The sequence below is a fragment of the Equus quagga genome, chromosome 11, assembly GCF_021613505.1.
Source record: "Equus quagga isolate Etosha38 chromosome 11, UCLA_HA_Equagga_1.0, whole genome shotgun sequence".
In the NCBI taxonomy this organism is placed as follows: Eukaryota; Metazoa; Chordata; class Mammalia; order Perissodactyla; family Equidae; genus Equus; species Equus quagga.
In genome coordinates, this window is record NC_060277.1 from 104,872,342 (window position 1) to 104,895,662 (window position 23,321).

At 35.4% G+C, this 23,321-nt stretch overlaps 1 protein-coding gene across 1 annotated transcript in view; it reads right to left on the reverse strand.

Moving 5' to 3' along the window:
- The window catches only part of LOC124247260 (ATP-binding cassette sub-family A member 10-like), a 57,343-nt gene extending 34,401 nt beyond the window's left edge, over positions 1–22,942 (reverse strand). Inside the window, 10 exon segments of the mRNA XM_046676335.1 lie at positions 473–531; positions 4,669–4,837; positions 9,780–9,927; positions 10,872–11,057; positions 11,282–11,423; positions 16,166–16,392; positions 18,411–18,514; positions 18,857–19,021; positions 20,852–21,056; positions 22,847–22,942. Of these exon segments, the coding sequence (XP_046532291.1) occupies positions 473–531; positions 4,669–4,837; positions 9,780–9,927; positions 10,872–11,057; positions 11,282–11,423; positions 16,166–16,392; positions 18,411–18,514; positions 18,857–19,021; positions 20,852–21,056; positions 22,847–22,942 (1,501 nt within the window).
- Between the last annotated feature and the right edge of the window lie 379 nt (positions 22,943–23,321).

A 23,321-nucleotide genomic window follows, 5' to 3' on the forward strand; every position in this document is an offset into this window, starting at 1 on the left:
CAATTTTTTCTTTAATATTTGAAAAATTATCTACCTCCATTGGAAAACAACAGAGAGTTCCATTAGCCTCCCAGAAATTTTGAGGGATTCTCTCAAGACAGAAAACATATGGAATTATATTGTGAGAGACTCAAAAATAAGGCAAAGCACAGCCCAAAACAGATAATGAAAAGTTCTATGAAAGTAAAAACAATTCCAGTGATACTCCAAGCTCAGTTTGATAAATTCAGGGCAAACATTATAAACCATCATAAGTAGTACAATCCTACTTTTTAAAAAATATTTTTTATATACATATATACATAGAAAGTGATAATATATTATTGGTGACTATCCCTCAGAGTAGAAATTTTTTAAAAAATTTTCTTTTTATCTATATTCATTCTCTAATTTTCTGCTACAACTATTTTATTTTCAGGGAAAAAAATTTTAATTAAAAACATCATCAAAACAATGAAGTTGTTCTCGTTACCTTGCAATGTTTCTATTTTTTCAGGCTTTCCGTTAAATTTTTTTTTAACATTTCTGATTCTGAAAGGAGATTAAGCAACATTGAGGTAAATACATTTTTGAATAACATAAATTATGTTAACTGCCAAAACTACAGTTCATAATTGAACCTAAACTTCACAATGTGAGACATCACTATCTTAATGGGATCCAAGGAGGGCAATACGCAAAGGCCACACTGCCCCCAAAAAAGATGTACACAGACCTGCTCATTCTCATCAAACTGGGCATTTCATATATTCCAGCTATTTCTCTAAGCTATCAAAGGAAGAGAAAGCTACAGTTGAAAGAAAGGAAGGAAGAAAGGGAAAGAGCGAGAGGCTTTCCTTCAGTCCTGCACCCTCTCTAGCTATTATTCAGTCTTCTTTCCTTTTACAGGCAAATTTATCAAAATAACAGTCTCTACTCTTGGTTTGCATTTCTTTACCTCACATTTATTCCTAACCTAAGACAACATAGCTTCTGACCCTACCACTCCACTGAAACTATTCTCAGCAAAGTCGTCAATGACATTCTAACTACGGAATCCAACAGACACTTTTCAGTCCTTGTTTAATAGATCTCATTACTGACTTAACAATTACTCACTCTTCTCGCGAGGCTCTATTTCCTTGGCTTTTACCCTTTTGGTTTCCACATCATTCTCTCAACCTTTTTTCTCAGCACACTTTACGGAGTCCTTAAATTGGATTCTATACTTGACCAACTATTTTTCTTATTCTCAAATCTTTGCCATACAATATTGCCCACTCTCACTGCTTCAACTCTTACCTAGATCCTAATGATTCCCAAATTTGCATCTTTAGGCCTTTCTGTAAAGGTTCAGATTTATATATTCAGCTTTTCGCTATATAGCTGAACATGGATATCAAACTGAGTGTATTATTTTTCCCTCTAAACCGGTCTCACTTCCGTTCTCTATCTCAGTTGGTGTTTCCACCATCCACCCAGGAACTCAGACTAAATGCCTAAGAAGCATCCTTGATTCTTTCTCTCCCTCCCTCTGTCACCACATCCTGTGAGCTACAAGATTATTATAATTTAACCTCGTGAATTTATCTATATGATATATTTGAATTTATCCCTTTATCACTTGCCTATGACCTTCTGGTCCAGACTCTTTATCATCTCTCACCTCAACCAGGGCTACGACCTGTGTACTTGATTGTCAGTTATCCCCTTTGCATCAGTCCTAGCCCTTTCTCTTGTGCAGTGCAGAGGATACACCAGGGACTACATTTCCCAGAATCCCCTTCTCTGAATTGGACTTTGCCATTGAAAAGAATTTGGGCAAGCTTGGGAGGGCAGAAGTGAATAAAGGTCATTATTCTCCAAAAGTCTTGGAGGCCAGACACATGGGCAGACTTGAGGTTTGTAGCAGCTTCTCAGACTTTTAAACAAGTACTGCTTTGCAGCTGCAGGTTAAGAAAATTGGTGGGAGCTTTCCCAGAGAATCCTGATACTTGCAGAAGTTTGCCAGCAAACCTCAGGAGAACCACCCATTTCCCCACATCAGCCTAAGGTCATCACTGGCTGTTTCCCTGACTTTCTGGCTACAACTTTCTTGACCCTCTCTCTTCTATCCCTTGTACATTTATGAATTCCTAGTTCTTATATCAAATTCCTTTACTCTCACAATATTTCCAGCAACTCACTTTTCCTGACCTAACCAAGACTGACACAACCTCCTAAATGTTTCCATTTCTCCCATTGTGTCACCCTCAAAGCCATTCTCCATAAAGCTATGAAAGTGACTTATCAAAGGTCTGGTTGTCTAATTCGCCTCCTTAAAATCTCTCAGTGATTCTCCACACTATACAAGACAGTCTGTTCTTCTTAATTTGGCAAACAAAATTCTATGTGATCTGATTTAGTCCCTACCTCTTAAGATTTACTTCACCCTCTTTGAGCCTTGTACTTTGAGCTCAGAAAAGTCAGTTTCTTGTCATTCCCTAGACACATACATTGTTTCTTGCTGGCCTATGTTGCTCATGCCATATCCCCTGCTTGGAAGAAGCTTCACATGCCCCACCACACTTTATGTGACCAAAACATTTTCTTTCTGTAAGACTCACCCCAAGAGTCATCTCCTTCTGACCTTTTTCCACCACACAGGCTCGGCTGGATGATCCTTCTCTATGTTCCTTTAATTCTCTGTGTCCATCTCTACCGCTCCTTTAACTAATTATCTATTTAAGTGCCTGTTTTCCTCTAGACTCTGCACTTCCTGAGGTTAAAGACTGCCACTAATCATTGAATCCTAGTTCTAGCAGAGGGCTTAAAGAATGGTGAATAAATGAATAAAGTAACTAATTTGCCAAGAGAAACAGTCTGCTCCAGAATGATCAAAGAGGACCTGGTTTGAAGGATGTCGGGTCCTTAAGTATAGATGGAGGGAACGCCAAGGTAGATGACACGGTGTTCAGGTTTAGACAGGTTACAGCTGTTATATTTATCTGAGAGTATACTCAGTTTATCTTAAAGCATTAAGGACAAATTGAATCTAAGGCCAGTGAATAGGATGACTGGTGGCAACCACTTAGTTGGGAGACCTAAATGACCTCTCTTCATACCACACAACCGTACCCATCTCCATCGCCCACTGGATGAATATGAGTCAGAGTCAAGGTTCTGGGCATTTATTGAATTCTGTTACTAAAAGGTGAACTTTTGGCCCGAAAAGGAGGAACTAATGTGTTTTTTTAGTCCTAATTTAGCTTGTTAAGTTAGCTAAATTTTCTGGTGTCAACATAATTACTATGAAAGTTAGTAGTAAGGAACATGATAAACTGGAATAGCTATCGAAGTCTTCACGTAGAAGATAGAGCTTGAAAGACTACTAACATGGTAGAATTGAGGCGTTCCCTCAACTCCAGGGAATAGAGTACTTTCTCTCTGAAGTGTCAGGTTATAGTTTTCTCCTTCCTGTCTTGTCTCCCTGCTCATTTTCCACTTTTCTCAGAGACTTTTGCTGATCACCTCTACCTAACTGTTTCAAAGTATGTGAATTGGTATATCTGATTGCATATATTTAGGATATTCCTAACAGCAAACATTGTTTGAATGTCTATTATGGGCTGGGGACTACTCTAAAAGCTTTACATAGGGTAGCTCATTTAATCTCGTAACAAACTTAGTACCATTGTGATGCCCATTTTTAAGATGAAGAAACTGAGGCACGAGCAAGTTAAGTAACTTAGCTAGGATCACACAATCAACAAGTGGCAAAGCAGGGATTCAAACCAGGTGGTTTATATCCATAGGCCACAATGTAATCACTATGCTTTATCTTCTCCTCAGAATGCACTTTTCAAAAGATAACCTCACATAAATGGAATGTCACTTAAGAGTATTTCTCAATAATCTCCTTCAAAAAAATAAGCAAACACCTAGGAAAATATGTGCTAAATTATGATGGAGTTAAGAATTAGGCAGTCATTGTCTATGTATCTTCATGGTTTCCCTTAAAATCTTTTACTGACACTTCTTGCTATATTATTTCTTACTTCTATGTCCTTTCAATCAACCAAACCCATATGGATAAAGATAAAGAACCAACATTTATCCAGTTCTCATTACGTAACAAGCATATTTGCTTAATTATCTCAATCATTCTTTGAATTACCCAAGAAGGCATTATACTATGGAATTACATTACACATTTCTTAGAAATGAAGAAAATGAAGCTTAGAGAGCTCATATAGTTTAGCAAAAAGTCACAAAGCTAGTAAGTTATGAAGTCTTTTGATCTCAAAATTTCAATCCATACGTTCTCTAAAGGCAGATAGTCTAAGTTTGAAAAATGTGTGTGTATTATACATCCAAAATGCCATATATGTACATACGTACACATACACAACATATACGTGTGTATGTATGTAGTAGAAGACAATGCAGAGAGGACAGTATAAATGGCTGGGAAAGAAAATAGAAGGTGAAGTACAAGAAATGAATAGGGCTACTGAATTTTGCTGCTGAGAGTATTTACTTTTAAAATGATGAATGAGAGAAATTTAAGGTGATGGTAGAAATACCTAAAAGAAAGGAACTTTCAAACACACATCATCTATAACAACATTTGATCTGTGCTTGGCCCTTTGCAGCGTAGTTTATCAAGCTTTTACCTATGTGTACGTAGTCACACAATTTGTTAGTTACCTTATGGCTTCTTTTCCGTGGAACTCTGGAGACACTGGTTCAAAAGAGCCATCAGAGAGATACTCAGGACTTATTTCATTCTCAAAGACTTCATGATAAGTATTTTGATGTTGGGACCAATATGAAGTCTTTAGGAAAAACAACGGTGAATGCCGGCGGCCGTCTTCATCTAATCAATCAAGACACAATTGCATATTGAATCACTCATACCACATCAGTAAAGAATGACTTCTGTCCTAGTGTAACTTAATATCATCTTTGAATTTAAGTTATTATGTTGGGAATTTATGTTTTTAATGTTAAAAGTAAAGCTTTACAGGGATATTAAAGTTAAGACAGTGTTTTAGTCTTTGATAAATTCTCAGCTCTGGTTCATAAAAATAGAAGAGCTTATCAAAGAAGATAAAGTTGTAATTTATTCCTACCATAGTATATGAAGAAATATTATTTTGATAATATAGAAAAATGAACATTGAAAATAATGAGTATATCAGTCCCTATAAATCAAAAGTCAACCTTTTTCAGAGCTCTAAGAATAAAACAAAGCAGAAAAATTAAGTTATTAAGAAAAGAAAGGTAGATATAAGGCTGGTTAACTGTTGACTTCTAGGAAGAGAGTATGGAAAAGAAAAAAATTAAAATTAAGGGATCAGAAGTGGGAAGCATGGGGAAAATTAAAAATGCATTAGAAAAATGAAAGAAACACAAATCAAACTGTTTCTGCCACATCTTTACATGTTTTATTTTATGTATTTTTTTCAACTAGATATACAGATAATCCTTTAACTTTTTATGACTTCATGAAATTATACAGCGATTTTCAACAAGAGATAGTTCATCTCATTCCAAGGCAGAAGGAATTGCAAGTATAATCAATTAAAAATTGCTTGACATTTAAATGGACTTATGTTTTAATGGTAAGAAAGGAGAATTACTAGAAAGTTCATCTGTGGATCTAAAGAATCAAAGGAAATAAAATGAGATGGTATTTTATCGATATGTCCATAAAACAAGAATTTATTTGTCATAGAGTAAGGAATTTAATAGATTTTTCAGAGTCTATAGGATAATTAAAAGAACACGTAGTTTTCACAAGTAATATTACATAACAAGCTGTTACTTAAAGCTGCTGTAATATAAAGGGATAAACCTGAGCAGGTACCACTTCAAAAGAAGAGCTGAAAGGAAGAGATCCAACAACATGCGACTTCTGGAACTATGAAAACAAAAGTGTTGGAGACATGTAGATAAATATATGGGAAAGGTAGAGCTAGAAATTGAGTGTCTTTGAAAAGAAAAATGAAAAGAACAGTGTGTTGTGGCTTTTAGAGATATAATGTGAGAGAGCAGAAATGCTCAAAGATGAAATATGTGAAAACACCTAGAGCTGAACTAGCCAGAAAGAGAAATAACACTGTGAAAAAGCAAAGGAAAAATTTTAAGAGGGAAAAATTAAAACTGAGAAATAAATTCGTTTTATTTATAGAAATCATAGCATTTTTTAAAATATGTCTAAGATTGAACAAATTTTTTATACTCCTGTTTTGCTGCCAAGCAGTTATTTCCTGGTTAAGTGGCATTTTATTTATGCCCAGTAGCCAAAGCCAGAAATGAGAGCCATCCTGATCTCCTCCCCGTCTCTCACTTCCTCCATCTCAGTGTAATTAACCACCAAATCAGATTGTTCCTATAACCTAAGTATCTCTTGGGTCTGTCCTCCCTCTGTATTACACTGACACCTTAATTGGGTCTCTTTCTCTCTCTGACATGGATTATTACAACAGTGTCCAACTGCTTTGAGCCCATCCTCCAAACAGCAGCCAGAATGATCCTCCTAAAACACAAATCTCAGCAGTGAAAAATCGTATGTGAACTATTTCAGTCTGTCTCTATTTCCTGTGGTTGTAAGGCTCTGCGATTTCTTCAACAAATAATATTTTTGAAAATAAACATATTGTGCTAATTAAGGACAATTAAAAAACTTACTATCTGTGCTGACCATCACTGCAAAAAAAAGAAAAAATATTTTCACTACAAAAATATAGATATAGGGACTGGCCCATTAGCACAGTGGTTAAGTTTGGCACGCTCCCCTTCAGTGGCCTGGGTTCTCGGGTTTGGGTCCCGAGCTCAGATCTATACTACCCATCAGCCATGCTGTGGTGGTGACCCACATAGTAAGTGGAGGAAGATTGGCACAGTTGTTAACTCAGGCCTACTCTTCCTCACCAAAAAAAGAAGACTGGCAACAGACGTTAGCTTCAGTCTAATCTTCCTCAGCAAAAAAAAATATATAGATAGAGAAAGGCTATAATCTCATAATACAAAAGATAACTTCAAACTAAGGAATTAAGGTATATAAGCAAATTTCACATCTCTTTTCTCATTTCAACAAAAACAAGTGAAAACTTTGTCAAGGATCATCACCAATACTTGAACTGCCCTAGAGGACAGAATCCCAAATTCTGTGCTTGACCTATCAAGTGACCTATGAGCAGGCACGTACAGAGGGACTTAATTGGAGGTAAGCCTCAGAATCATTGGGATCTTTACATGCTATACCACCCTGTGCGTAGCATGCACAGTCATGTGTATTTCAAAAGAAAAAAATCTCTTGTAACTCTTGTTAGCTGGTTAATAATTCCTACACTACAACCACATCTCACATGCAAACTATGTACCAGTTTTACCTAACAACTTTTAATTTCTTTTACACTACCTCATTTCCCATTGCTGGGCACGCATGCTGTTTCTTTCAACTACAAAATCTTTTTTGCGTTGTTGTCCACCAGGTAAACTTACTTATCCTTTAAATGCAGTTGAAGTTCTTTCTTCCAAGCTTTTCCTGACCCATCAATATTTGACTTACCCTATCAGAGAAACTTGTGGTATCCTCTCTTATCACACTTCCTACACTGCATTTAATTATTAATTTACATAAGTATTTCCAGTGCTAACTATGAAAGCCTTGAAGGTACAAACTGCTCACTCACATAGGCTTTAATAAGTAGTTATGTGTTAAATAGGTAGATGAAAACTGATATCAAATTAGTATCAATTTCATGGGAAATTCTTGGTTTGCTTTGGTTCAGAAAAAGAATTATAAATGTAAAAATATTTATATATGACCTACTCTAAAAATGTAGATTTGAAAGATGTTTATAAAGAATTGGATTGAAGAATACTTATTGTACCAAGCAAAGGAAAGTGAGGTTGAATCAGACTTACGTACAAACAAGAAGGAGAAAGAGAAGGAGAAGGAGGAAGAGGAGAAGGAGGAAGAGGAGAAGAGCAAATAGTTGTTTAATTTGAACCTGAGGGAAAGAAAGGGCTCATTCTTGCATTCCTTCATTAAATATTTATTGAGAGTCTCTTGTGCACCATGTAGTCTCCAGATGGAAAAACACACATTGCTTGTCTTGAAGAAAGTTGAAATAGGAAGACAAATATCTGCATTTATTTAATGCACCAGGAATCTATAGAGTAACTACTATGTGCTGAACACGGTTCTAGATGCCTGGAGATACCAGTGAAATAAAAAGCAAATATCTCTTCCCTCGTGGGACTTCCACTCTTATAGACTTTTCTCTGACTTACAGATAAAAGACAAGAAATAAATAATGAATATAATAGACATTTAATTCTATGTAAAAAAGTTAAAGGAGAGTGTTAAGTCAGTTTCAAGACATTAGGATAGGACAAATATGTGATATGGCACAGAGTTGTGAGAGGGAAAATCCAACTTTGGAGTATTATAAGCTTATGCCTTCCTCTCTCACTGGAAAGAATTCTGATTTTACTTACTAGGTTCCTGGCCCTAGAGAGTAGAAACAAATTGATTTGATTTATGTTGCAAAAGGTAATGAACGATGGGTAAAAGAGATAATAAGAATTCCAAAAGGATGAAGACGATGAGAAAATAAAGATCCAAGCCTCAGTTTATTTGGGGACACTTTTAAGGGTTTAGAGAAAAGGAAGTTTTTAAGGCCCTTGCAATGTGTGTGAACGAAAGTGAGTGCATACATGGGGAGATAAGATACGGGATTTTAATTTCCATTTTGTGGGTTTTCAAAATGGCAGTAAACTTTTTCAATTATTTGGACACTAGAGTACTGATTCTTTGATTGTGACCTGTGCCAAGGCAAGGATGCATGTTAACTTGGTTTTATATGAGTTACACACATTATATGTTACTTTTTGGTTCAAAGAAGAAATTTCATTTAATTTTAAGAAATCATTTACCTATTAATGGAACCAATAAGAGGTATAGGTGATAAAACCCTAAAATAATAGTATAATAGAGATAAAGAACATGAAACAAACAAAAGTTGAGAAGAAAACTGTAAATATTTTTTAAATAGATACCTGAATTAGAAAACAGATAAAGGAAGATACCAAAATTAATATGGTGTGAAAAGGGTAGAAATATTCAGATTCTGACAAGTAAGAAGGAATTATGTATGAGTAAAATTTCCAGTTTTTCTATAGACAAAAGAGAATATAAGTATATTAGTTTCTGGGATTATATATGAATACTTTATAGGAATTTCATAATAATTATTTAAAAGTCATTTATGGAGTTTATTTTATTAATTTTTAAAACACTATAGAAAGGATTCTTGTTAGGCTGATCTTCCCACAAGAAGGAAGAAAAGAAGAGGCCATTCGTCAACTTTATATGGTGTTTCCTCTTTATGTTCTTGAGATTCAAAAGAAAAAGTTTGCTAGAGCCAAGTATTGGCAAGAACTATTGAATGAAGTATCTTACATCAGAGAGTTCAATTCAAGCACTAAAAAGCAGCATTAGCCAATCACTGTTTTAGTTATTTCCTTTCCTCTCCCCAGCTAAAACACACACACACCCCGTACTTTCATAAAAGATAAAAATCAGAATAAATGCAAGTTATTTTTAATTAAAATGTTTTTACAAAATAGTTACGTTCAGACCAAAAAACAGTGAGACGAACAGGAAGAAATTCTATTGTTTTGAAACTTCTTCCTTTCTTCTGCAATCAGAAATGCTTGTTAAACCAAAGTAAACAAATATTTAGACATCACCTTAGAAGAAACAGAATTGCTTTAAATTCAACTTTAACCACACCATTACTTACCAGGCAAAACTCGCTCAAAATATAAGGTCAATATCAAACAGAGCAGAGTATCAAGTGCCAAAATGAAGAAAGTAACTATCATTGTGTACGCCTCTCCAGAGGGATCAGGAAAAATGGCACCAACCATGTGATAATCCAGATGCAAAATCTGAGATTAGAAAGAATAAAATAAAATAAAAGTTAGATGAACCTGTAAAACTAGAGTTTTAAAAAATGGTGCTCCCTAGATCAATATAATTCATGTTTTAATATCCCTTTCTTCAAAAATGCACAGTAAAGTTGTTAGCAGTAGGGTTACTTTTTACAAATAAAATTATGGTCACAAAAGTGGGAAATGCTATATGAGAAAGTAGAACAACTGAAAAATAGAAATTTGACTGATTATCACAGAAGTTTTAAAGGAGAGGATTTGGAGAAGTGGATGAGCCACCAAAAATAACAGATTCTGGGAAGAGAAACTCAGAGTAGGCAGTGAAACTAGAAGCCATTTAAAGGGAACATAAAAATGCTAAGTATAAGATATTGCAGAACGTTAAAATATTAAATGTGCTGAAGGCTCAAAGAAATTATTTTTAAAGATAAAAATAATAGGTAACGTTCACATAGCATGTATCAGGCACTGTTCTAGTGTTATACACTTATAATAGCACGGGAGTCCTCCCAATGACCCCCATGAGGTCAGTTCTGCTGGCATCCCCATTCTGCAGAAGAAGAAAGTGAGGCCACAGAAGTCAAGTGACTTGCCGAAGGTCATCCAGCTGTTGAGTAGTAGAGCTGAAACTCATTCATGCCATCTGGCCTCACTCATTCCTTATAACCTCCACACTTTACTGCCTCTTTAAATAGGGATATAAATCTGAGCGGTCAGATAATGGGCAATTCCTTTTCTTCTTTAAATTTTCTAGGATTTTACAAATGATCTATCTGCTTTGTTTATTACTTTGATTAAAAAATTCTTTTGTTTATTTAGCTTTCTAACAGCAAAATTTCTTAAACTACAGGGTGATTGATCGACAAGTTTCATGAAGCAATAAACTCTTTGATAATTTTGAAAATCTTATAAATAAGATGATGAAATCATCATGTTCTTACCTGGGCCATCCCAGCAGTGAAGGCGAAAGGGCTGAAAAGACCTAAAACCCATTCCAACGACGAAGGAAGTTGTCTAAACAGTGCCGTGAATCCCAGGCATCCCCAAAATACAGTGAAGAGAAACCCAGCCAAACCGGTGAGGATAGGTTTCTTTATCAACACGCTTAGGAGGAAAGCCAACGTTATCTGAAGGAAGAAAGAAGATTGGTAGCTGGTATATTTTTTCCTTTGAGAATCAGGAAAAGCAATAGTCATCAATTTCTCACATTGCCAAAAAAGCTTTCTCAAAACATAGAGAAAACAGTTTACAAAATTAGTGACTATACCATCGTAATATCCTGAAGAAACATTATTTGCTCATATATCTGAGACCTGAAACAGATTAAGAGCTATATGGTGTGCCAACTCACCAAAGACAGGCCATATAGGATAAAGAGTGTGAATATCACCATGAAGCCAGTCATTACTATAATTTGGATAGATGTTATGACCAGAGCCATAAAAATGGACATAATAAAAATGAAGCCAGCATACATCAATCCCCAGGAGAGCCTAGGATAGAAATAAGTGTCAATTCCAAATGTCACATGCTCACAAATATTTGGAGAAGCAATATGCAAAACGGTTAATATAAGTTCTGAAAGCAAACATACCAGGGTCAAATTTACTATAAAATTGTGGCTATGTACATTCCAGCTGTGTGATCATGGCAACTTATTTATGGTTTCTCACCCTCATCTGCAAAATGGGGTTAATATGGTAGCTATCTCACATGGTTGTTCTAAGGATAAATGAGATAATGCACATGAAGACTTTAGCTTAACCATTACCATAATTATCTTTACAATTGTAGAATGAATTTTAAAATTAATATAATTAGATAATCTTAATTATCTAGTCAAGTGACTTAATTATGTAGTCAAGTGACTACATAAATGTCAATGGAAAACTAATCATCTCACCTTTAAACTCTCTTATACCAAACCTCCTTAAGGTATACAATTTTTCTGAATGTTTGACTGAAATCTCTGTGGTTTAAGTAAAGCTCATTTCGTTTTTTATTCTTATATGGCTATTGACATTAGCCACTCAATGAATTGTTTTTAAGAATCAGAACACAACAGTCTGCTAGGAAATACAAAACTAAAACAAAGCGAAAGGGGTCATGGGGGTTCAAGCTATACAGCAGTGGCCCAATAGCACAGTACTCAAAACATGGTTGCTTCTGTAATCTGTGGAAATAGACAGAAAGATGTGTTTTACAAAGGAAAAGGACTCTCACTTTTAAAAATTAACCTTTCATGAAAACACTAATAAACTGCCAAGTACTCTCTGGATTTACATAGGGCCTTCAGCTTAAGTGTGAAACTTTGCACTGATAATGCATTTGAAAACCTTTCATATACTCTTTTGTAGTACATATATATAAGTTGTTAACACACAAATAAATAGCATTTTCATGTATATGAACACTAAATGTAACTGATTATGGTTTTCCTAACTTTCTCATGCTTTCCTTACTTAATTTGAAATTTTAAAAATGTTTTATAAATCTAAATACCCAACAATCTTATTCAGTTCATTTTTGAAGGTAGGGTAAATCTTTCATCTATGAAAATATCTACTCTAATAATTAAAAGTATTTTTTGAAAGAGCTGGTCATAGATTGAGGTAAAAAAAAGCATGGAATATAACGATTAGTGAAGAAGAAGAAAACAAATGAGAAAAAAATGGACAACTTTTATGTTCAATGAATTAATAAGAACATGAGACTATATAAATTCCAATATAAGCTTAAAAGCATACACCAAGTCAAATACAATTATTTGCTATAATCCAGGCTTTTGTCATTTATACTTTGCTGATGGGAACATAAAATGGTATACCCACTCTAGAAAACAATTCGGCAGTTTCTTATAAAACTAAACCGCCATACAGCCCAGCAATCATACCACTGGGCCTTTATCCCAGAGAAATAAAAACATCTTCATATAAATACCTGGACGTGAATGCTCATAGCGGCTTTATTTGTAATATCCCAAAAAGTGTTTGTAATACTTCCAAAACTGGAAGCAACTCATATCTTATTCAAAGGTTGAAGGGTTAAACAATCTGAGAGATATCCATACTGTGGAATAGTACTCAGCAATAAAAAGGAATGAATTGTTGATGCACGCAACAACTTGAATGAAATGCCAAGGAACTGTGCTGAGTGAAAAAAATAAACTCCAAAGCTTACATAGTATATGATTCCATGTATACAGCATTCTTGAAATGTCAAAATTATAGAAAAGGAGACCAGATTAGTGCTTACCAGGGGTTAGAGATGGGGGATAGGGAAGACAGAGTTGAATGTGGCGATAATCATGTAACAGGAGAGATCGCTGTGGGATGGAACTGCTCTGCATCTTAACTGTATCAATATCAATAATGTGCTTGTTATATCGTATGATAGTTTTGCAAGATGTTATCACTGGGGGAAATTGAGTAAAGGCTCCTTGGAATCTCTCCAATTATTTTTTACAACTGAGTATGAATCTACTCAAAATAAAATGTTTAATTAAATAAAACTGTAGTTACCTGTAGAACCAAGACTAAACGATGTTTAAAAAGGAGAAAGTACGGTATATACTCTGTCGACGGAGATATAGGACAACTCCAAAAAATTGGGGGACTTGGGGAGAGCATATGGAAAAAAACTATTTTAACTGTTTTCAGTTAATATATTGAAATAGTACTATTGGTATTGTTAGAGTGTAGTATAGGTACTTCTGGATAAAACAAATGAATAATTAGGGATATTCTAATTCTAATATTCTCTATCTCTCTCCTGGAGAACCAGAATTCTCAATGCGTAAGAAAGGAAATACACTTGTACTGTGAGAGAGGTTAAGTAAAAGCCCTATAGTGCTACATTTGAATTGTAAGTATCCGTATGCACTCATAAGACATTTATCTTTAATGTGTGTACGTTATTCTATATATAAAATGTAGAATATACATAATTCTTCTATCTCTGTCTGCTGGAGAAGCCTAGAAAAAATAATCAATCCAATAGTAAAGAATATTTCTAGCATACAATGTTCTTGAAACACTTTTTCCAACTAAAAGAAACAGGAGTATCGCATCATGCAAAATAGAAAGGAACCTATAAAAAATCTTACTTAGAATTTTCTCAAAAAGAATAAGAAATCAGCCTGATGTGGCTCCATTTGATCAAAGATAGGACAATTTGAGTTTCAATAAGAATAGAAATTACAATGGATTGAAACATACTAGACTTACGTACATCAATTTATAACGGTATTTAAAAAACTAGTCATCTTTGGAGGTTGTTAGGGAAACAGTTAATTATGTTGAAAACTAATAAAGGAAAAAGTTAAGCAAAAAATTCTGGTTTTAATCATGTTTTATCTCTTTTTCTTCTATTCCACCATTTAAAAAAATTAGCCCCAATAAGAGCTAATCTTAATTCATGTGTATTTAAACCAAATTCTCTTAATTTTTAAGATAATTATGGTTCACAGAACTGAAATTACTAGAATTTCATATGAGAGAAATCTACAGTTGGAAATGGATTACTATGAATAATTTTCATGATCTGTTCACAATGTTTTATATGAGAAATTACCCTTAAGATTCTTTGGGAATTCTGCATTCTTGAGTTTTTTTCGAGTTAAGGAGATTATAGCAAAATTTATACCCGATCAAGGAGAAAGTGGAAGACAGCAAAATAAACAAGAGGAGTGGGGGCTTTATAAGAAATATAGCAGTTTACCTCAATACCTGGGATGCCTGCATCTGCTACTGGGGCTGTCTTGGTGGTTAAATTGCCAAAACCATACTTTTTTATGCATATTGTTTCATTTTTAAAATCTCTTTTCCTTGTCTTTGAAGAGAAAGAGGGGTAACGAGCATATTTACACAAACACTCTCCCCAATAACTGATGCAACACTAACTAATTTTTAAAAATCTCTAGCCAGTGCAAACCCTGCTACCTTGCACAGTTCTATCTCTTGAAAACCGTCTTCTGTGTTTTACTTCAATTTGGGGCACTTAGAAAATTGGATCCAAATGTAATACTTATCTCAAAAACACTAAAGACAATAGGGTTTGCATTTCTGTTGGCTCATTCCACCAACAGCTGTTTCTACTGAGGGAAAAATATCCCCTAGTCACTTATTTTATTTTATTAATATTTTCGAGTTATGCAGCAGAGTAGGTAAAAGAATGGGGTTCTTAGGCAATATCTTAACTTTTCTGTGCCTTGGTTTTCTTACCTATAAATTGGAGATAACAGCACCATGAGCTGTGAGTGATCCCTGGCATACAATAAGCTCAATGTTCACTATTATTACCATTATTATTATACGTTATGTCAAAGTCTACAGGAAAAGGGCAATAGATAAATGGATAGAGATATTTCAGGGAAAGAGACAGACAGACAGATTCATTTTACTATGCACCTTACAAGCACCAGGCACAGTCTGTGCCAGGTAGCTTAAACACATTGCCTCATTTAGTTCTCAATGCCACCCAAAGAATATCTTTATTGAGTAGCTACATGAATTGGCTTCAATAATATTGTGGCAAATTAGTTTACTTTTCAAATTTTTCACTTCCTTCTCCCCCTCTTCACTTCCATGAAGAGAGCATAATTCCCCATATGACTGATCTTGGGCTTGGCTATTTGACTTGCTTTGGCTTCGTGGTGGGCAGAATATACTTCTTTGAGTTTGGGTTTGTCTGCATGACTTGCATTAAACAAAGGGATTGTATCGGATATGACATGAGCAGGAGCTTGAAACGTGCTTGCATAGTGAGACTTGCCCTCTTGCACTTCTGTGATTGAATGAGAAGAACCCGTTCAGCCAGCCTACTGACCCGAAGAGAAGGAGAGACACACGGAACAGATCTGGATGCAACCTGCACCTTGGATCCAAGCCCAGCCAAGCCCTGACTAGATCCACCAAAATCCAGCTACACCACAGACAAACAAGAAGAATAAGTGATTGTCGTCTGAGGTCACTGGGTTTTGGGGTGATTTTTTATGCAGCATTTTTCTGGCAAGAGTTAACTAATACAAACATATTTTTTTCTTCATCTCAGGGAAGCATAAGCACAAAGCTTACTTATTATCTACTGCCAGCGTCTTAAAATCTAATCCAGGTAAGCTAATTAAATTGAATGCATGCAAGACAAACTTGTGACTGCATCTAATTTCTTTTATAACCTAAAGAGGTTCTCTATTTATTAATGTGTGATACACAGGTAAGGAAGCATCTTAACTTACCAGAATGCTGACTCTCTGAGACCCATTACTGTCATCAGTTTCTTAAATTTTTTTCTTTCTCTTGTAACATTTAATGATGCAAAGTATACAAAAGGGGAGAAATAAACTACACAAATAAAGATAAACCATTCACTTATAGATCCTCTGTTAAAAATGAAAGGTAAAGTCCTCATATTTATCGCAATAACTGATGTCAGCTCCTCCATCACAGAATGATTTGTTGTGACCTAAACTGGGATTTAAGAAACAAATTTATTATGTAAATTATAGAAAATATATTAGAAAACCATACACCTTTGTTTCTTTTCATTTTCAGTATTTGCGTATTTCCATCGTTTTAAGATATGGTGAACTATTAATATCATCAAAATGATCTTGACTTTTGGTATTAATTGATAGTAATTATAAAAGTCATTTGAGAAATTCCTGGGGGTTCTATCATGCACAATATACTGTGATAGGTGATGGAGAGTTAGCAGCAATCCAGACAGAAATACTCCTCACTCTCATGGAGCTTTACATTAAACAACTCGTTTCACAATTACTTGTTAGTTACAATCGAGCAGCTGCATTTAAAGAGAACCAGAGAGTGCTGGGAGAGCAAAAACAGGGAAGGCTTCCCCAAGAAATGACATTTAGACCAAGAGCTGAAGGCTGTGATCTTACCCGAACAAAGATTGTGTGGGAGAGTTGAAGACGGAGAAGAAAATTCTGGGCAGGGGAAATGGCATGCGCAAAGGAAAGAAGGAGCACAGTACATTACAGGCACAGAAAAGAGGTCCCTGCAGTAAAAATAGACAGATAAAGAGATAGAGAGAGAGAGACAGAAAGAGAGAGAGAGAGAGGGATGGAGAGTGCGGATGAGGAGGGAGAAATAAACTACTCCCATAGTTCAAGCAGGAGATGATAATGGCTTGGACTGGTGCTGGTGGCAAAGTTGAAGAGAAGTACGTAGATTTGAGCTTAGAATTAACAGGGCTAGACAAGAGATTGGATGTAATGGGTGAGGTCTATTTGGTCGACTACATGGGTGGTTTTGGCGTTCACTGAGATAGGGAAAATTTTAAAAGACTCAGTCACATTTAGAGAAAAACACCCACATTCAGTTTTGAACATATTAGTTTGAATTGTTTATGAGGCATCAAAGTAGGTATCTCCAGTAAACAGTTAGATATGTGGAGCTGGAGCAGAGCTCAACAAACTACGGTCCACAGACCAAATCTGGCCCACCACCTGTTTTTGTAAGTAAAGTTTTATTGGAACACAGTCACACTCATTTGTTTATGTATTGTCTGTGGCTGCTTTCATGTTACAACAGCAGAGGTGAATAGCTGCGGTAGAGACAGTTTGGCCCCCAAAGCCTAAAATATTTGCTATCTGGCCCTTTACAGAAAAAGTTTATGTATAAGTTGACATAGGGCTCTTGGAGTTATCAGCATATAAATTGTAACCGAAGTTATGGAAATGAATGACTTTGTCTAGAGAAAGTATATAGGATGGAAAACAATGTCTAGGATAGAACCCTGTAGAGCTACAGATTCAAAGTGGGAGTGTCAATTGGATAAGCTGGCAAGAAGACTGAGAAAGAAGGGAGAGAAAAGTGAAGGAAAACAAGGCAAATGCTTATGTTATTTAGTTAAACGATCAATTAAGGAAAGGAATGAAAAATGGCAGTTGTTAATTGACGTGGGAGTTGTTGCTGACCTTAGAAAAAGCCATTTGGTGGTGTGGTGGGCATAGAAACCACAGTGAGTTGAGTTGAGCCTAAGTGAAGACAATCCTTTCATGAAGCTTAGCCGTTAAGGGAAAGGAGCTAGAATACTTGCTTGAGGAGAAAATGAGGGAAGGCCTTGATAATAAGTGAAGAAATCAATAGTTTTAAACCTCAAAGAGAAGAATCTAGTTTAAAAGGGGAAGTTGAAGAAAGAGCAGACAGAAGGGAAAACCCATTGCACGGCTTTCCCAATAATGTTGGAAGGGATGAAATCCCAAGAATTGAGGACGGACACTAGGGATGGGCAGATGAACAGGATGGGTGTAGTGAGTAGTAGTTCTACAGTTTTACAGAGTTTGTGTTGGGAAGTTGAGAGGTACTCTCATCTGACAGCTTCTATTTTCTCTAAGAGTGAAAGGCAAAGTATCATCTACCAAGAGTGTAGGGGCAAGGTAGAGCATGAGACAGAAATTGGAAGGGAGGGAAAAAACACAGAAGATTTAAAATAGGTCTTTGAAGGTAGGCACTTACTTCTATAATTGCAGCATTAATTGCAGTTTGAAAAGCCACAAACCCTCTTTGCCAGAATGTTGTCAAGGAACAAAAAGGTTCATCTCGATCAGCCCAACAGTGTTCTTCAAGGAAAAAGAAAAATATTCCCATCATTAGGAGCTGGAGTCAATTATTGGAGTTAATATTTTAACTTAGGCTCTAAAGTAAAATAAATGTCTGCTCAGAGCCTATGATTACACAATCTAGAGCATTTTTAAAGCACTCTGCAAAACTGGAAGAAAGGAGAATATTACTGGGTGGTTGCCAAAATAATGAGATTCTTCCTGTAGTGAAGACCGATCAAGTTCAGAAATAAAAAGTATATTGCTACTTTTCTTCATTTTACTAACGTTTCTATCAGTCATGCCCAACTGGGGATCTGACGAAGTAGCAAAAAAGATTGGAATCAATTCTCACATAGTTACCTGAGTATTCCAAGTGTTCTTTTATAATTGGGATTCCGTACCCCCAAGGAAACTTCAGCCGATATGAAAAAGAATCATTAAACACAACTCCCACCATTTCGGGGTGTTTTTTTGCGAGTACTATATCGATGGTTTCTTCATCAGGAGTCCCAATGACTGTTCTTCCTGACATGTATGAAAAACATAAATAATCATACAAACTTATTACTAGAAGACACAAAACCAAGTTGCAATTGTTTAGGTTTTCCATAAAATTATGGGTGTTAAACACTATCCCTAAATAGGTGCCTCTAAGTTAAGGGCTGAAAGTCTTTTCTATTGATCTAAGTTCAGTGTAGATATGTGAAAAGAAATGTGAATGATGTATTGTTTTTTTAAAAACCAATTTGCAGCATATTTTTTTAGTGCGCTTCCATTTTGGTAAGGAAAAACTGAATTTGTGTGCCTATATGCATATAGAAACATATATATATATATATGACCATGTGTATGTGTGCATACATATTATCCTAAAAAGACACACACAAATCTAAATGAGAGGTATAGAAGGGGAGGAAGTGGTGGCTAGGCTAGAATGAAAGCAAAACTTCTCATTTTTTTGCTTCACGCAAGTTTATATTGCTTGGCTTGCTTTTAGGTTATCTATTACTTTGGTGATTAAAATAATTAAAAATTAAAAAGAAAAAATATTTTAAATAATCAACAGAAATACTTGAGAATTTGGTGGGGTTTTTCCCTGCCAAGATTATAAACTGATTTCTACCCCATGAAAATAGTATGCCAGTAGAAATAAATTGCATGCAAAGAATCAGAGTACAAAAATCACAAGTACAGTTACAATCCGCCTATAGATTCTTTGGAGTCAAGAACACTCTCTAAGAATTAAGCTTATAACATTCGTAATGGATGAATTTACAATCTGCAGAAGAAATCCACCCAACAGATGGTTAATAAATCTGTTACTAATGCAGGCTTTTGAAACCTCTGAAATCCAATTTATGCTTTCCTTTTTTAATACTTTCTTATACTTTCATGTATTATGTTCTAAAATTTGTATTAATTTTAACAGTGTTTAAATCTCACTCAGGGTGATGTCTACATGGAAAAGAAAAGCTATTCATTTGTACACTGGCTATATCTTTCAAAACTGCTCATCCTTCCAAACATAGAATAAGGCTGTGAAACTTTTATGAGGACAATGCTAATTTCACTGATTTTCTCTAAAGGTATACAAATACTGTCAAGGTCAGACATGAATACTTGTGCCCAAGAGCAAGAGTTAGGTAAACGTAGAATGAGACAGAGTGAGAGGGCTGTAATTGGGACAGGCTGGCGTGGTAGCTGGAATTGGGTGTTTACGGGTGTAGACTCCAATGAGCCATGAGACTGTAAGGCTGAAAGCAGCACACAGCTTGCACTGGGCCCACAGGAAGGCTAGTCTCTGAGGTTTTTGTAAACGCTTCCTGAGTTAAAAAGAGATGAGGTAAATGATCAAATGGAGGAAGCATAGAGAGTGAGATCAGGGTTGAATCAACACTAGTCAGGCAGAGTACATGAGCAACGTGGGTAAGGGAGGCAGGCAGAAGTCAGAGCTCCAGAAGCTTCAATGAAGAATCACAAAACAGGGGAAAGTGGCCAGAGATGAAAAGCGAAATTATCTAGGATAGGGTCCAACCTTCGTTTCTTACTCCAGCCTTACTTTATGGAGTATACATCATACTCACAACGACTCACAACATCATGGATTTCAAAGATGAGAGAGATGAAGGGTATATGTGCTAATTCAAAAGCCCCCAATTAAAACTATTTCACTTCTCACCCACCTACCCTTAGCCCCACACTAACCCCTGTGCTACATGTGGAATCAGGATCTTTGCCCTGGTTGAGAACCACTGACCCATAGGTGGGGTTGAAAAACTCAGTTTGCAAAACAAATTTCAAATTAAACATGTGTAGGTTGCCTAATAATGAAACATTGGCCACTGGACAACACACCTTTCACAAAAGAAGCCAAAGCCATCTTATCCATTATCTTCCGCGTCATGTTGGTTACTGCGGTATATGCCACCACTAGATCGGAGTCATTAAATTGATCCATACGTCCCAGAACATGAGGAGGCTGTTCAGGAAAATGGGTAGCTCTGAAGAATTCCGAAGAGAGGCACAAATATAGCCCAAGAAGCAACGATATTGTCCATTCCTTCAGTGAATGAAAGAAAAATGAACCAACTTATAATGTGGTCCAGAACAGTGAGAAACATTCAAACATATTTTAGGACAGAAAGTATTGTCATTGAGCACGGCTTCGTTTCACTCTCCAATTTTTTCCTTTCTGGAATACTATCTAGCCTTTAAAGAAAACATCATTTCAAAAACATATGACTTTGAGATACTATCAAATATGTCCATTGATCTTAACCTAGTAACAGGGCACCCTAATAGTAAGACCACTATTGATTATATGCCCTCATATGTGATGTAATATAAGTATATAGCATCACATATGAGATGTTCTTGCCAAATTATTTAACCTGAAGTTAATCATATTTTTAGATCTAACTTCCTGTTTACAGGACATATGGATGGTAAAGAAATGAGTTAAATGAAAGCATGAAGAAGCAATCAGATAAGACAGAACACAGATATTCAACAAGATAACTGCTTTAGTCTCATTGGTTCCTGATTTAAACAAACCAACTTTAAAAGATGTTTTTGGGCAACTAGACTTTGGTAGTAAACACGATGTAGTCTATACAAAAGTCGAAATATAATGATGTACACCTGAAGTTTATATCATATTATAAACCAATGTTACCTCAAAAAAATCAAAATAAAAAAATTAAGTAAAATAAATTAAAGGCATTTTGCAGAAAATTTAGAAAATTGAATTTGTACATGCAATTAAATGATTATATAACATTATTACTACCTTTGTGAAGTGTATTAGGGGTTATGTAGAAGAGTATGTCCTTGATTTTTGTAGATGCTAGCTGAAGTATTTAGCAGTGAAGTGTCATATATCTTGAAAGAGGGGGAGGGTAGAGAGAAATGAAGCAAAGACAGCAAGATGTTAATAGTTGTCATCTGTTGTGGGTGAATAGGATAGGAAGTGAGTTCATTGGACAAATATTTCTATATTTTGAGATTTTAAACATTTTTAATAAGTTTTTTAAAAAAACTCTAGCAGGGGATCATTATAAATTTACTCTTTGTCAATATAACAACTGAAATATTAGAATTTAATTGCTTCAAAAGCTATTGCAGAGAATGAAAAGAATTATGTGAACTCTGCTAGCATACACCGAAATGCTACTTGCTATTTTAAAAACCGAATGCAGCCTCTATGTGGCCAAGGCAGTCCCAGATATATCTCATGGGAACATATAGCAAATCTCTTCACCCTAGTGTCCACATCCTTATTCTAGAAACTCAACAGAATGCAAAAACACTGACAGTCAGTGATCTGGCCCCCTGAAACCACTCTATGTTTACAAAAAGCACAGTGTTGAAAAGAGATCCAAAAAAAGTTTCCTAATTTTTGCTCATAGATGTTTTTCCCCCAGACCTACAAATTAACAAAGTCTTAATCAAAATGCCCCCAGTATAGCGCTGTGGGCTGCTCATTTAAAAATCTATCTCATTTTGTCTAGCTTATTTCCTTTTTTTCCCCCTACCACCAAAGTTGGCTCAGAGTAAATTAGAACATCTCCGCAAAATTCAAGGGGATTAATTATTTGGAGAATGGCTAGTGCTATTCAATAAACTATTACTTTATTTTTCAGGAGCTGTCATATGAGTCCTTTGGTTATGAATATTATCCTATTCTGCACTATATCTTATTCTGCAATATTTGCAAAATATTGTATTTAGAATTCCAAATCAACTAGCATCAAGAATTTGTGAACACAAAACAAATAATAAAGATAAGATAATACTACATGATGGATTTGCATTAACTAAATATGGAAAAATATATATTGTAAACCATACCAATAAGCTCTCTTTTTTCATTCTCCATTTTTTAAGAAAATTCTTGTACAGAAGGGCCTGCGTTTGTTGACACACGCTTATCTCCTTTTTAATCATTTTGTCCTGTTCATTGAGAGAGAAGGTAAATATTGTACAGCAATAACTAGAAGAAAAAAAGACCAAAACAAGTCCAATTACAAAAAAGCTTGTGAACACTTTGAAAACACAGGTTCAGATACACTAATTTAATTCCTTCTTTGACATTGCAGTAACACATTCCATAGGAGTTTTTTAGCAGCAGGAAGTATTAATGAATGTAAAGTACCTGTCAGCTGGTATTTCTCTCCAGGCTCCTATGGCTAGGAGAGAGGTGAGGACGATGGTGTGGGAAGTCTCTCCCCTCTTGTCTCAAAATTCACTTTTTTCTGCCAAGTCTTAACATTACAGCAATCTAAAGTAAATCAGTGAATAAGATGCTAGTAATGTTTAGAATCCA